Consider the following 14,633-nt stretch of genomic DNA (forward strand, 5'->3'; position numbering starts at 1 on the left):
GGATGTCCATGGTCGAGATTGTCTAAGACAGTGGAGATGGGGATGCATCCATCCTTGATACTAACATTGGCATATCGAGTTCATCCCCACTAAAGTTAGGTTCAGTTGAGTTGGGTGTTGCAAAAGATTGTTGTGGTATGCCTGACATGGTGGTGACCTCTAGTATTAATGGCATGAAAATTAAAGATGTTGTATCAAAGACCATGTGTGATGTTGGTGAGCCGACAATTGGCATGGTTCCTGCTAGTAATACTACTCCCTTGGTGATGTCTTCAGAGGTAGTAGTCAGTTCCAACTTGGTTAGTGATCGATTGCAGTTAGTTACATCTAGATTGCAGTCTAAGCCACTAACTGAGATTGGCGCATTCTATCAACATTACATTGTGAGGTATGCTCATCAATTCACCTTTGATGACCATGTTGATGAGATGATGATACAGAGATGTACTTTGGTTCCTAGTGCTTATCATCAGTTATGGGATAGTTTGACACCTCGGGATGAGAGTTGTGATGGGCACGACATGGCGATAGGTTCTGCAGTTGACAGCGTGATAATACATGACTTAGAGCAAGAGTTTTGGAGTGATGCTTCAGCAGGTGTTGTTATTGATTCTACTCCTTTGGCTATGACATCTCTTGACTTAGCTGGTGATCAGTCACAGTGGGTTGTATCACTTGTTCATGGTGAGTTGTTGACTGAGGTTAGTTTTTTTTATCAACATTATATTGCAGGGTATGTACATAAGTTAGCATTTGATCCTTGTGTTGAGGAGTTGATGGCAGGCAAATTCGGTTTGCGTTCCATTTCTTGTTGTTTATCTTGTGATGGCTTTTCACCATCAGAGGTGCATGGGAGTTATGGTTATGAGACAGTGGTCGGTGATTTGCAGAGTTGTGTTGACTGTAGGAGTTGTACAATGAGTGAATTCTCCATACTTGGTACAGTTTCATTCGGGAGCATTCACCATTGTTACAGAGTTGGATTGTACATTCCGTATAGGCCAGTGGGATGCGTTGATGGTATTTACTGTGTTGGTAGTTTGATTTGTCCACTTTACTTGAGTTTTGATGTTCTAAGAGTTTGTGTCTCGTGGGTTTCTGACTGTGGAAGTTGTGACTTTGGAATTTGGTTGAGCAGTAATTGTCAGTTTGATTATGGATTCCTCTTGGTTATATTGCAGAGGATATTGCAGGAGCCTGTGTTAATTGACAATAGTATAGTTCATGACTACATTTGGGATCCAGGTGGATTGATTGGTTTATTGTTCAGCCATTGCTTGAGGACAAGCAATATTTGGAAGGGGAGGACTTGTCATGTCCCTTTTTCAAATAATTAAAAATAATAATCTTTTCTAAAGCAGACAGGCCCAAAAAAGTGAAGTTTCGGAAAAAGTGGATAATCTTTGGAAGCTAATGGACTAATAAATGAAAATTATTATTAAAATATGTTTTATTAACCCCTCTTGGACTTGAGTTAAAGTTATGCCCTCTTTTAAGGGGTTTGGAGGCATTTTGGGCTCATTCCAGAACTTGATTTTTGCTTATTTCTTTGTTATTCTTCAGAGGCTGCCAAACCTGTGGAGAAGGAGACCCAAGAACGGGAATTTGTAGGTTTTCAGGAAGGCTAAGGATGGGAGTTTAAAGCCATTTCATGTGCATGCTCATGCAGAGTTTGCCTTTGTGCTGAACAGTGCAGATTTGTGGATTTTTGAGTGTGTTTTTGTAAGAGTTTGGTGTTTTCAATTGAGTATTTCATATCAGTTTGGGTTGCTGTTGTATTTCAGACTTTTAGATGTTAAAATAAAGCTGAATATATGTATTTGGTCGTGATTATACTTCTGTGATAAAAGTATTAGTGTTTTTTGTGGTGTTTCCAAGCTATTCTGTATTGTTTTCGAGAGCCCGATGAGCAATGTTTTTATCCTCTGTTTGGGAGTTGTTGTGTAAATGTTATACAGATCTGAAAATGTCATTTTGTAGGCTGTTATGCTGCTGAAATTTCTATAAAAATGTCCACTTTCAGATTTATTAATAATATGTGAAATTGTGAAATTTTTGGCACTATTTCCGACATACCCAATTTGGAGTTTATTAAAAAATTGGTGAATCTTTGAAATATTGGTTGTTTGATCTTAAAGATCTGATTAGAAGCTTGAAATATCATATAAAATCAGAAAAGGGACATTTCAAAGTGTTATCTTCCAATATAATTGAATGATGTTTGGTTTGACTACTTTGTGGTATATTTTTGATGGAAGAGTATATGATTTTCTCCAACATATGTTGGAACAGCCAAATTGATACACACTTTTACATATAACATGTTAGGCTTGTTTAACAAAACGAGAACATGATCCAAAACTTTAACTAAACTTCAATCTTCCAATATTCTTCTAATGGATGATCATTTTCCAATTACTGAAATCCAGTGGTCCCTCATTAATATCAATGACACCCTTTTTACCTTACGAAGGCTTAAGAAGAAATCTGAAAATATACATCATTTGGATTCTGCGTCATTTAGTTCTGTGTCTTCTAAGTATGGTCTGCAGGTCATTTGATCCTAAATATGGGTCCTGTACATGAAAAACAGAATTCAATTTATCATAGCATGGAATATAGTCATTGTGAGTACCTATTCATATGGACCATGAAGTAAAAATGTCTACTTAAAATCTAAGATAGGTAAAGGATGGAAAATAATTGAACCAGAAAAAGGCTCTTAATCCTTTCGAGAAAGGGTTGACTTCAATGTCAACCCGAGATTAATGAATTGACCTTCAAACCTTTAGCTACAACAAATAAACAGTAATATGGTGAATGAGAAAGAAGAGCAAAACAATATATCTGAATCTTACTTGGTATATGAAAATAAATACCAGTTTCTATTATAAACATCATGATTACACAACATAGTTTAGGCACCTAGGGAGATGCTAAGTAAGTAATTGTGGTCCAGGATCTGTATAAGTTCGAATGTGATCATGTATGTAAGGTCTCGACATTTGCACATCTCTTGTAAAATTAGTCCTGGCTTTTGCATATGGAGCTTCCCGCACTGCATTCAAAAATTCATAAATCAGATTTTTAATAGAAATGATCCATATTGCTTATTAGTAGAATATTTAACAGGCTATGGTTGGTGCAACTTACAGGCAAGTCGTTGTGCACGAAGAATGTTTTGCCTTCTTTTCCACATGCAGACTCCACATAAAAGAGTAAAGATTGCTGACAACATAACTCCTAGAGCTATCCCAACTTTAGATCCTGCTGACAGATGGGCACCACATGATCGAAGTCCAGGAACACCACAAAGGCCTGCATTTTCTGCAAAACTGCATGTGCAAGCATGCTGCAAAATTAACTGCTGATTCTAAGTAAGAAAAATGAATCTTAAATCCTTAAGATTTTCCTCCATGGTGCCTCAACTTTCAATATGAACTTTTTACCACTAGAAACATTGAAACTAACCGAGAGATAATAAGTACACTTGAACATAGTAATGAATTTTCTACAGTCCATGAAGTAGTGTATATGATTGCTTGAATTCAATTAAATGTGGAAATTTTTCAATGAACTTTTTGGATCACTCTCAGAGACCCATCATTAGAAAGAGGACAGAGTAGGATTGAATTGCAGAGGTAGGTGGGAGGAAGTGATGTGAATACCGGGTAGCAAAGCACAGAATGAGGAAAAAAGAGTAAAGAAGTGTGAACCGAAGAGATAGCTTGATTAAATGGAGATAAATGTTACATATTAATATAGTAAACTAGTAAATAACAAATTTAGATTACTCCATTCAAATTAAAACAACAAGATGATGTAAATAAATACATCTAATATATATGACAATTATATTAATATAAAAGAAATGTTGTATATTGACATGTGCATACACCATTCTTTAATATTCCTATAATTTTCAGGATGCTTTATTTTGGTCTTATTGTCATTTTAATTCTTTGTGAATAACCTAAATTTGTTATTTACTACTTTACTATGGTGATATACACTTTTTATCACCATTTGACTAAGCTATTTTTTGGATCCGTATTGTTTTATCCCTGTTTTTCCTCCTCCTGTGCTCCGTTGCCCAGTCCTCACATCAGTTCCTCTCGCCTACCTCTTTTTAAGGTTGTTTATTCAATTGACTCCTTCAGTCTCCACTTCCTAATGATAGATCCTATGTGACTGAAATAGATCATATTTGATTGAAATATATTTACAACTAAATCCAAAAGCATTCATACACACATTTTTGTCTAATACAAAGAGTAAAATACCAAAACAAAATGATTATCTATGAGAAATGAGATAATCATTTGAATGAGTTCACAATGGAAAATTGAAGCAGAGAGCTTTTAAGCAGTTAACAAATTGCAGATGAGAACTGATTTTAAGTCTTATTTTTTGTGGCTAAAAACGTATTACTCACTTTGAACACCATTTAAAGAATAAATGAATAAAATAAGTTAATATAAGGATGGGCATACATTTGGTAGTCAACCACGATCTTTAGAATACACCAAATTAGAGTTTAAAACACTGCAGATGTACAAAGACACAAATCAATTGAAATAGTTTACAGAATAATTTTTACTTAGCTTAACTTCCAGTTTTCTTAGTCTTCTTGTTTGTGGTCTTATGCTTTGTTTCAAACCTTCCAGTCAGGATTGGTTCATGTAAATAAAGATGAGATACAGAGACATAGGATTAGATACAAAATTTAATGTCTCCTATATGAAATAGGATTTAATAATAACTAATAATATTAAAATATTAAAAAGACTATATAGAAGTTTTAAATTAAAATATAAGAGAATTAAATTAAAACTTAATCAAAATATTATTAAGCTTAATTAATGGCTAAAAGGCATGAAATGAAAAGATGCGACTGACTCAAACATTAGATATAAAGGGAGAAGAGAATTTCATTTGGAAGGGAGAAAATGGAGGAGAGAAGAAAGAAGGTTGCATGGGAACCAAGGAAGGAGCAATGTAAGAAGATTGGAATGGGAAGAGTTGATGAAGGGTTGTCACTTTTTCAAAAGGGGTAGTTATGAAATGTTGTGTCTCTTTCCAAGGGCATAAATGATAATGGTTGCGACTCTTTAAGAAGGAACAGTCGTAAAAGGTTGTGACTTTCTCAAAAGGATGACATACATAATGTAATGTCCCCTATCTGAAATAGAATTTAATAATAAATAATAATATTAAAATATAAAGAGTTAAATAAATTTCAAATTTAAATATAAAAGAATTAAATTAAAACTTAATTGAAATGTGATTAGGTTTAATGAATGGTCAAAAGGCATGAAATGAAAAGATGTGATTTACTCAGACATGAGATATATAGGGAGAATAGAATTTCATTTGAAATGGGGGAAAAGGAGAAGAGAAGAAAGAAAGGAGCATGGGAAGCAAGGAAAGGAGTAATACAAGCAGATTGGAATGGGAAGAATTGATGAAGGGTTGTGACTCTTTCAAAGGGTATAATAAATAATGATTGTGACTCTTTCAAAAAGAGAAGTCATGAAAGGTTGCGACTCTCTCAAAGGTTATAAGGGATGAAGGCTTGTCACTCGTGAAAGGTTGTGATAAAAAAAATGTTGCGTCTCTCCCATCTTATAGATATAAATAGGAGGGAAATTCATTTGTTGAAGACATGGAAGAAGGATCATCCTAAGGAAGGTAGTCAGAGTAAGTTTTGTTTTTCAGTATAAGACTAGTTCTGATTTGAATAAAGAGATCATAGGAATCAAGGAATAAGCAAAGAAAAAGAAGGAAATAACTTCCAAAGGGGCAGCAGTGATGGAGGGCCGTGACCCTTTCGAAGTGTGGTAATTGTGAAAGGGTGTGACCATTGAAAAGGGCAGACACGTTGAAAAGGTGTGACCCTTCCTCACAAAAGATATAAAGTGGGAAGAAGGATCAATGCGGAATTGGAAACTTATCTCTTCTTTTTAATCCGTAAATATCAATAGTTAATAAAATGAGAATAAGACATTCACTCAATCAGAGTAAGAGAGAGATATCTGAATATAAGCAACAAATCAGACTGTTATAAGTATAGCAGTACTTATATAATGATATAATGCATAATGATTGGGCTAACTATGATTAGTCTTTCATTTGTTAGGAAGCAAAATATTACACATTGCTACTGTTATATGTATATATTGATATTCCATAATACGGGAGATATTGGTATACTCATAGCCTTATCTTTAATCGCTCACTATAGCACCTTTTGAGGATAGCCTCATGTTGTGTATGGAGAGGTAGAGTAAATACACCCAAGATAGTGACTCCTAAGATGGGATATAGACATGGTCCTAAATTGCTGAGGGAGCTTACTTGTAGATTGGTGCCAAGCATCCTACGACAAGTAAATCTGTATCCTCCTTTGGGTCGATATTCAAGAGAGAAATGGGAACTAGGGCTTAAGTATTTTACTGTCAAACGTATTATAAATAAATAATTTGGTATTTCCTAATTCAATTTACATGCATAGTGACGTATGTTAAACATTGGGAATTGGCAGCTTCCTAGTAGGGACCATTACAAAGACTAAGTAAATTGTCATTTACAAGCACAATCCAAACACTGGCTGGCAATTTTAAGGTGAATCAAGTAAGTCCCAATAGGGAGCATTGCAAATGGTATTAAAGCTTTGAACTTGTCATCCTGCAAGGTAAAGATGAATCAATAAATGTGTTCTAGCCAATAAGACAGGGTCTAACAATGTGTGTATGGTTTGTGTCTGCATGTGTTCATGTGTATGTTTTGTATTTTCAAGTGTATGCTTCATGTGTGGAGCTACTTTGGTTGATAAAGAATAAGAAAAAACCTAAGTTGCTAGTTCGCGGTTCGGTTCCGGGTTCGGGTTCGAGATCCGGTTAGCTGGTTCGACAAAATTTTGAAAAGGGGTTTGGGTTCGTTTGGGTTCGTTAGTACAAAAACATGTAAAAAAAAAATTATTTTTTTTAAATAAATTTATATATATATATATATATATATATATATATATATATATATATATATATATATCTTTACGAAGCATGAGTTAGAATTAGAATGTAGCATAGTAGCATAAACACATTTGAACAACAAAAAACTTTAAAACAGCATAAACAATATAGTAGCAAACCACAGCGATCATTGGAACCCCTAGCGACTAGATCTCTTCCCTTTCATTTAAAAAATTCATAACTGTATCTGATTAGTTTATGCAGATCAACAGTAAGTTTTAATAAAAATTTCTTCTTTTCATAAATTTATTTACCAAACTCTTATTATGATTAACATAATCGATTGAACGTGGTTAAAAACTAATTAGATCTAGCTTGCAGAAGGTAAATCCCTTTGACCAGCTGAATATTCTTCAATCTCTTTGGGCACAATCTCCAAAGCACTGATCAACAACAGTACACTGGAAAAAGACCATTCATGGAGGCCTTTGGATAACACAATCTGACGTCCTAGATTCAATATTCTTTAATACAATTTTTAATATACCTAGAGGAGAAATAATCAGCCAAACAGTGATAAACAATGTGATAAGTAGCTGCCCCACCTGACCATATTCATGTGACCGTAACTTTCTTCTGCAGGGCAACATTTTCCAATAAAACGTTGTTTATTGTTTAGTGTTTGAAAAATTCATATTGCTACTCAAATAGGCCCTAAAATTCCTCAAAATTGGTCATTGTGGTCGCCACATGTTGAGCATCTTCTCTTGTGGGTGTCTCAAATTTAGTAGCATTTTGATTCAAATAGAAAGTGTTTTACAGCTAGGGATTACTCAACACTAAAAAACTGTGGCATTGTAATGCATACCAACCCAAACCCAAGATGTATCAACATAAATTAAATTAAAACATGCTGTAATGTGGAAAATTTATATGTGGTTCTCCTGGGTTCGAACCCTGGTCCGAAATTTTATATGTGGTTCTCTTGGGTTCGAACCCTGGTTCAAACCAGATCGAACCAGGCCTCCAAAAACGAACCCAGGTCAAACCGGACCAAAACCACGAACCGGTTCGAACCGGTACATGGTCCGGAGGGGGGGGGGGGGGAGGTACCCGTGCAACTTAGGAAAAAACTCAAGTGAATACAAAGATATGAATTAACTCGCAAAAGTTGGTCAATCCAAATCAGTTTGGATGCCATTACAAAATGGCCTTGATACTTTGTCTCTAGAAGATGAGAGCAAACATGCCTTAAAATTGCAAACCTTGCAAATTCTCAATGCACTAATAAATATTAGAGTTGTGTAAGCATAAGTTACTTGCATTAAAAGATTTGTATAAAAATCAGTATTGCTTGAGGGCAAGCAATTTTAGGAAAGGCGGATTGTAATGTCCATTTTTTATAATAGAATTTAATAATAAATAATGATATTAAAATATAAAAAAGAATATAAAAAATTTAATTTAATTTAAATATAAAAGAATTAAATCAAAATATAATTTAAGTTCAAAGAGTGGTCAAAAGGTATGAAACAAAAAGATGTGACTCCCACAAACATGACATATAAAAGGGAGAAGAGAATTTCATTTGGAAGGGGGGACAAGGAGAAAAGAAGAGAGGAGCATGGGATCTAAGGAAGGAGTGATGGAAGAAGATTGGAATGGGAAGAATCTATGAAGGGTTGTGCCTCTTTCAAAAGGAGTAGTTATGAAAGATTGAGAATTTTTCAATGGGCAAAAAGGATTAAGAGTTGTGACTCTTTCAAAAGGAATAGTTGTGAAAGGTTGTGAATCTCTTGAAAGATTGTAATAATTAGAGGTTGTGACTCTAACACCATGAAGATATAAACACGACGGAAAGTCAGTTTTTTAAGGTAGGGAAGAAGTGATCATCATAAGGAAGGTAACAATAGTAAGTTCTGTTCTGAAATATGAGACAGTCCTGATCTGCATAAAGAGAGCATATGAATTAACAAAGGATTAATGGAAGAAAAAGAAGGAAGTAACTTCAAAAGGAGGAGCAATGATGGAGTGTTGTGACCCTTCGAAGGGTGGTAATTGTGAAAGGGTGTGACCATTGGAAAGGGCAGACACAGTGAAGAGGTGTGATCCTTCCTCACAAAAGATATGGAGTGAGAAGAAAGATCAAAGGAGAATTGGAAACTTATGTCTTCTTTTTATCCACAAGGATCAATATTTAATTAGAAGAGAATAAGACATTCAATCAATGGGAATAAGAGATAGATATCTGGATATAAGCAACAGATTGGATTTCTATAAAGAAAACAATAGACCTATATAATGCATAATGATTTGGCTGACTATGATTGGTCCCTTATTTGCTAGGAAGTAGAATATTACACAGGTGTATTGGTATATTCATTGCCTATTTGATCACTCACTATAGACCCTTAAGAGGATAGGTTGATATTATGTAGGGAGAGACGGAGTAAATCCTCACAAGGTAGGTGGCTCCCAAAATGGGATATGGACGTGGTCCAGAAGCCTTGAGGGAGCCTACTTGTAGATTGGCACCAAATGCCTTACGACAAGTAAATCCCCATCCTCCTTATTGTTGATGTTTAGGAGAGAAGTAAGGAATTGGAGATTAAGTATGTTAAATGTCAAATGCATTATGAATAATTCATTGTTTCTTAATTCAATTCATCATTGGGAATTGGCAGCTTCCCAGAAGGAAGCATCACAGAGTCTAAGTAAATTGTCATTTCTAAGCACAACCCAAACCCTAGTTGGGAATTTTAGGGTAAACAAAGAAAGTCCCCATAAGGACACTACACAGAACATACTCAAAACATTGATGATACAGCTGAAATCCATGGCTGGTATGGGGTCATTTTCTAACTTTGGGAACCAAGCTGTTGATTCCATCAGGATATGAAAGAAGCATACAGAATTCTTCATCCATTAGAGCACAAGTGTGTGTCACGCTATAGGGGCTAGAACTAAGAGAACTAAGGAATTGGTGAATGATTTCTGCAATGGAGCTTGAGAAGCTATATGTTGCTTTTACAAGTTTCATTTTTAAAGGACAGTTTTGTGAAGATGAAACCCTGATGTAAAAGTTTCCAAAAATGATAAAACTGTGCATCACAAGTGTCTCAGAAAATAGATAACTGATGGTGTGATTCCCATTTTGGCTTCAGCCACTTGATAAGAGTCTTAAATAAGACTTCAAATATTGCATTCATTCATCTGCAGTATGTGAAACAGATTATTCGCTAGAAAACATCTTGTAATAAATGCCAGAGTAACTGCACATGTTAGTACAAAGACATCTCAGATGAGATGAAAGTGAACACAGTTGGGACTTCTTGGAGTCCTGCACATATTGGAGCAGGTTTTTTTTAGTATTCAGGAGTTTTGTTTGTTATCAAGCTCCCAAATCATAGCTACTATTTCAATCATAGTTCAAAAACTTAAAACGTACACAGTGAATTCTTAAATTTCTGTAGTAGACAAGTAGCTTGCTTCCAAATCATGAGCCTAGCCTGCTTCAAATGTTCACAAATCATTAAGAAAGTTTCTGCCAAGAATTGATTAGACTCAACAAGTCATACGAGAAAATCAGTTGCTGACAAAACAAAGTCAAACACTGCTTAAAACCCTCTCCTTTCCTTTTGACCTTAAATCATTTTCATTCTCAGCAATCTGGATTACAGCTGCATGAAGTGATTTTCAACCGATTGCAGTGCTCATGAAGGATTTATTAATAACCGGAGTACATTTGGATGTGTTAATGCTGTAGCTTCAGTTGGATTGAATTGACCTAGAGATGATCATTCTATGGTTATTAGTTAATCATCAATTAGACAACCCCTCATATATGTACTTATATATTTATTATATGTAATATATATATATATATATATTTGTTAATATCATCTAATTGATGGTCAATTTATAAATTACCATAGAGACATGTCTCTTCTATGCATATTTATATAACATTCAATCTGCATTTGGAACACACAGAAATATGGTAGTGGTATTACATTTGCAGAAAACAATCCTACAAAATCAACATGGTATTAGAGCCATGACAACTCTCTGCTTAGATTGATCAAATCAACTAGATATATGTGATTTGTGGATGTGTATTAGTACTGATCTGCTAAAAATGATCAATCACCACTACCTGAATATTGGGCATTTTATGATTCAATTTAGGATCTCTACAATCCAAAGATAGGAATGTTGGATCTCTCCTCGCAATCTGTATTGTAATCAGTCTACCAACTTGTGCTTGGGCACAGTTCTAGAAATTACACAGATAAAAAATATTTTGGAAACTTCCTCCATGTCGGTGAAAATGCGCTTAGGCATGATATGGTCCTAGGTGAACTTTTCTCTTTTCAAATATTCCTTGACTTATGATTTAGTGTTTGGCATGAATAATGTGACACTGTGACTTTCAAATGTTCAACTGGTTTCCTCATGCGCGGTAAAGCAGATCCCTTGTTCTCCAAATATTTCTCAACTCTGATGTCACACGTTTACTGGGAGTACCGTTGAGGTCTACTGTAGATGTCCCTATACAACGACTCTATGACTTGGCTTGTTCTGTGTTTCCACTATTCCTTCTGTGCCAGAGATTCACTGGATGCATTTCTCTATGCCTATGCACTAGATTTTTTTTTTTGGCTTGGTCACAGATGTTCATTCTTATAAAGCTTCTTTCTCTTGCTATGAGCATTTGGGTGTCTGAAAGACTGTTATTACTTTTACCTCAATCATGGAAGTGTGCTCAATGATATGGATGATTTTCACAATGTTCCCTAACTACATGGAAGTCGCGATGGGCATCGTGTATTTGAGGTTAAGGATAGCATGGAAATAAATATGACAACCGAAAACACGGGACACATAACTCGATCAGTCTTCTTCAAGGATTACCACTAACTGTTATTGCTATCTTTCAGATTGTAATTTTTTTGCTTATCCAATCTTCTAAATTTTAATGAATATTTTCTTTCATAGATTTATTTGTCACATTCCCCCCAAAACAAATAATCGTGATCATCAAGAAGTTTCAGAAGGAAATTGGAATTCTATTCTCTGCAGTCTCCAAGAATGGGAATGCATCAAATTCACTTTACTATGACAAGCATACTGTGAAGTTTGAAGATTTGAACAAAAGTGTATCTTTGCGACAAAGCATATCTAGAACAAAGTTGTTTAAGAGAGACTAGTGTTATTAACTTTGTTGTGAATAATATCAACACACTCTATCAGTGCACGTAAGACTCCAGTTATGTAGTATCATCTTGGAAAATGAAGACAAAATCAATTTGACATTTGGCATGAGCTTAGAGTATTGGGCCAATGTTAATGTTTGATTTGTGTCAAATCACTTGTACATCAAATAATTGAGTACTTGCCATGGAAAAATATTTGTTGTTCTTTGTTCAAATATTAACCACAATATCTAGAAGGAAGTGGATTATATTAAAGGCAACTTGTGGATTCTCCTAAGGTTCATAATTCATCTTGACTTCAATAAATATTATTGTGGCGGACTATTTCCAGAGACATTATATTTTGGGCAATGGTCGGTAATCATTACTTTCTATTAAGAATTGGAGTGGAACTTGCAGAGGCATTTCAAGGAACTCCGTAACAATTCATTGCTAGCAGTTTAGAAAACCTTGTGAGCTGACTTAATACCAGTAGTATTGTTGAAAGGAAGCGCCATTGTTGCTACAATAAATAAGGATTGTTGTAAACAAATCTAGGTGGCAGTGGTTATAAAGATTAATATTTGTAGGCTAAGTATTGATTGGCACAAGCTGCAAACTACCATGAAAATTTGATGATTCCCTCAGGATTATTTATAATTGGCTACAGGAAGCTAGTAAAGGATTTTAGAGAATTTTGGGCATTGTAAGTCTACTATAATTACCCAGATCTAGAAATAAGAAGAGAGCAAGACATGGACTCAAGCTTCATTGATAAGGTTGGGTCTGAAAGATAGTATCAGCAATATAATGTTTGTCTTCAACATCAAACAAATATGAGCTTGGAGCATAGTTATATATTCAAAACCAACTATGAACAATTTCACTACATTCACCATTTTTTATGGCTTGACATCACTACTGATATTTTTGTTAGACTTTTTGTTCAAGTGCAATCAGTTTGCATGTGGTACAAACCTAGAATCTAAGTTGCATGCATTCTTTCTACTCAAAAGATATGAATTAATAATAAGTTGAATGTCATGATCATAGTTTCTACTCCCAAAAACGGGTGATAACATGTGTGGGTTCATGAAGAATAGGAGAAGAAGAACTCTATAATAGTTTGACATAATTCCATAAAGGGAGAATTATTATCTCAAGATGTATAAAACTGAGCATCCAGGACAACCTACGAAAATAGTAAAGTGTTAGACTAAATGCCTTAACAATAATGTCCTTAAAGGAAGTCTTGTCTGACAAATTGCTTCAAAGAAATGAGGTCTTAAGGAAGGCACGATAGCTAGTTTTGCAGATTGACATTCAAGTTTCCAATGAATATAAAGATCATCTACTTAATGTTGATTTGAGTGATAGGAGATGTTATAAAATGTTCAGCAAACGGGAACAGACATATTTTGCTACTACTGATAATCTCAATGGATGTTTGGACCATTAATTGGAAGGAAGGACAAAACTCAAGCTTGAAAGAAGACTAATACTTAAATAAGAAAGAAGTAGATTGGTTAGATAAGTATTCTTGGTTATTCAATCTTGAATACTAATTTTATTTGCATTATCATAGTCAATCTCTTAACTATGCATGCAATATAAGAGTCATTTTCTTTATTATGCTCTTGTTCTTTCCCTTGATCCCCAAGGATGATTCTTTTGCAAAGAAGAATAGAAAGAAGTTTTCCATAATTGAATATGATGCAAAATTATTCGAAAATATAAGAGTGGGAACTTCACATTGTGGGGGGGAAATGATAAACAATGTTCTATTCCCACTTGAATTATCTTTGAAGGGAAGATGTTTCATTCATGTGCATATAAGTATTAGTTGTCTTTGAGTATTACATTTATCTAGTAACTATATTCTCTCTTAGTTGTATTTCTATATGTACTATAAAAAGCCATTTGCCTTCATCTTTTCCTTTATATCTAAGGAAATTCTTGTAGGAAACGGTTGGTACTTTACACATGCCACCAAATATTGTGTAGACTCAATCTTATGATAGTAGCTTCAAAGAAGTTGTGATCTAAAATTCATTAGTCATTTGATGATTAGGCTGAATAAAGTGGGGCTCTCGAGTGAATATCTTTGATAATTGAGATTATGACTATCCTTCTCTATTAAGAGGAAGTCTAAAAATACATGTGTGTCACTGTATGGTTTTGATGGGCCTACCCCTATATACATCATGAGGAAGTCATGTCTTGTCACTAGAAAGTCGGAAGATTGATATCAGATTTAGAGGGAGTCTAACATTTTATCTCAGGCATCCTTGGACGAAGAGAGCTTCTAAGGGAGCAGCTAGAGGATCTGACTTCCCAGAATCTTTGTTTAAAGGGAGAATTTCTAGGTGTGATTCCTTGTTAATGAGTTCTTCTCTATGAAAGAAAAGTTTGAGGTGAAATCCCTTGTAATACATTCTTCTCTGTGAAAGAGAAATTTAAGGTGAAA

General features: G+C 34.6%; 1 protein-coding gene across 1 annotated transcript in view; it reads right to left on the minus strand.

The window, feature by feature from the left end:
* Positions 1 to 2,729: 2,729 nt before the first annotated feature.
* The window catches only part of RLP4 (receptor like protein 4), a 50,631-nt gene continuing 38,727 nt past the window's right edge, over positions 2,730 to 14,633 (minus strand). The window contains exons 8-9 of the mRNA XM_089799667.1: positions 3,154 to 3,335; positions 2,730 to 3,058 (exon numbers count right to left, since the gene is read on the minus strand). Of these exons, the coding sequence (XP_089655793.1) occupies positions 2,937 to 3,058; positions 3,154 to 3,335 (304 nt within the window). The 3' untranslated portion in view covers positions 2,730 to 2,936. The remainder of the gene's footprint in view (positions 3,059 to 3,153; positions 3,336 to 14,633) is intronic.

Source organism: Cupressus sempervirens, chromosome 9 (genome assembly GCF_028749045.1).
Source record: "Cupressus sempervirens isolate cs-2001-9-10 chromosome 9, ASM2874904v1, whole genome shotgun sequence".
Lineage (NCBI taxonomy): Eukaryota > Viridiplantae > Streptophyta > Pinopsida > Cupressales > Cupressaceae > Cupressus > Cupressus sempervirens.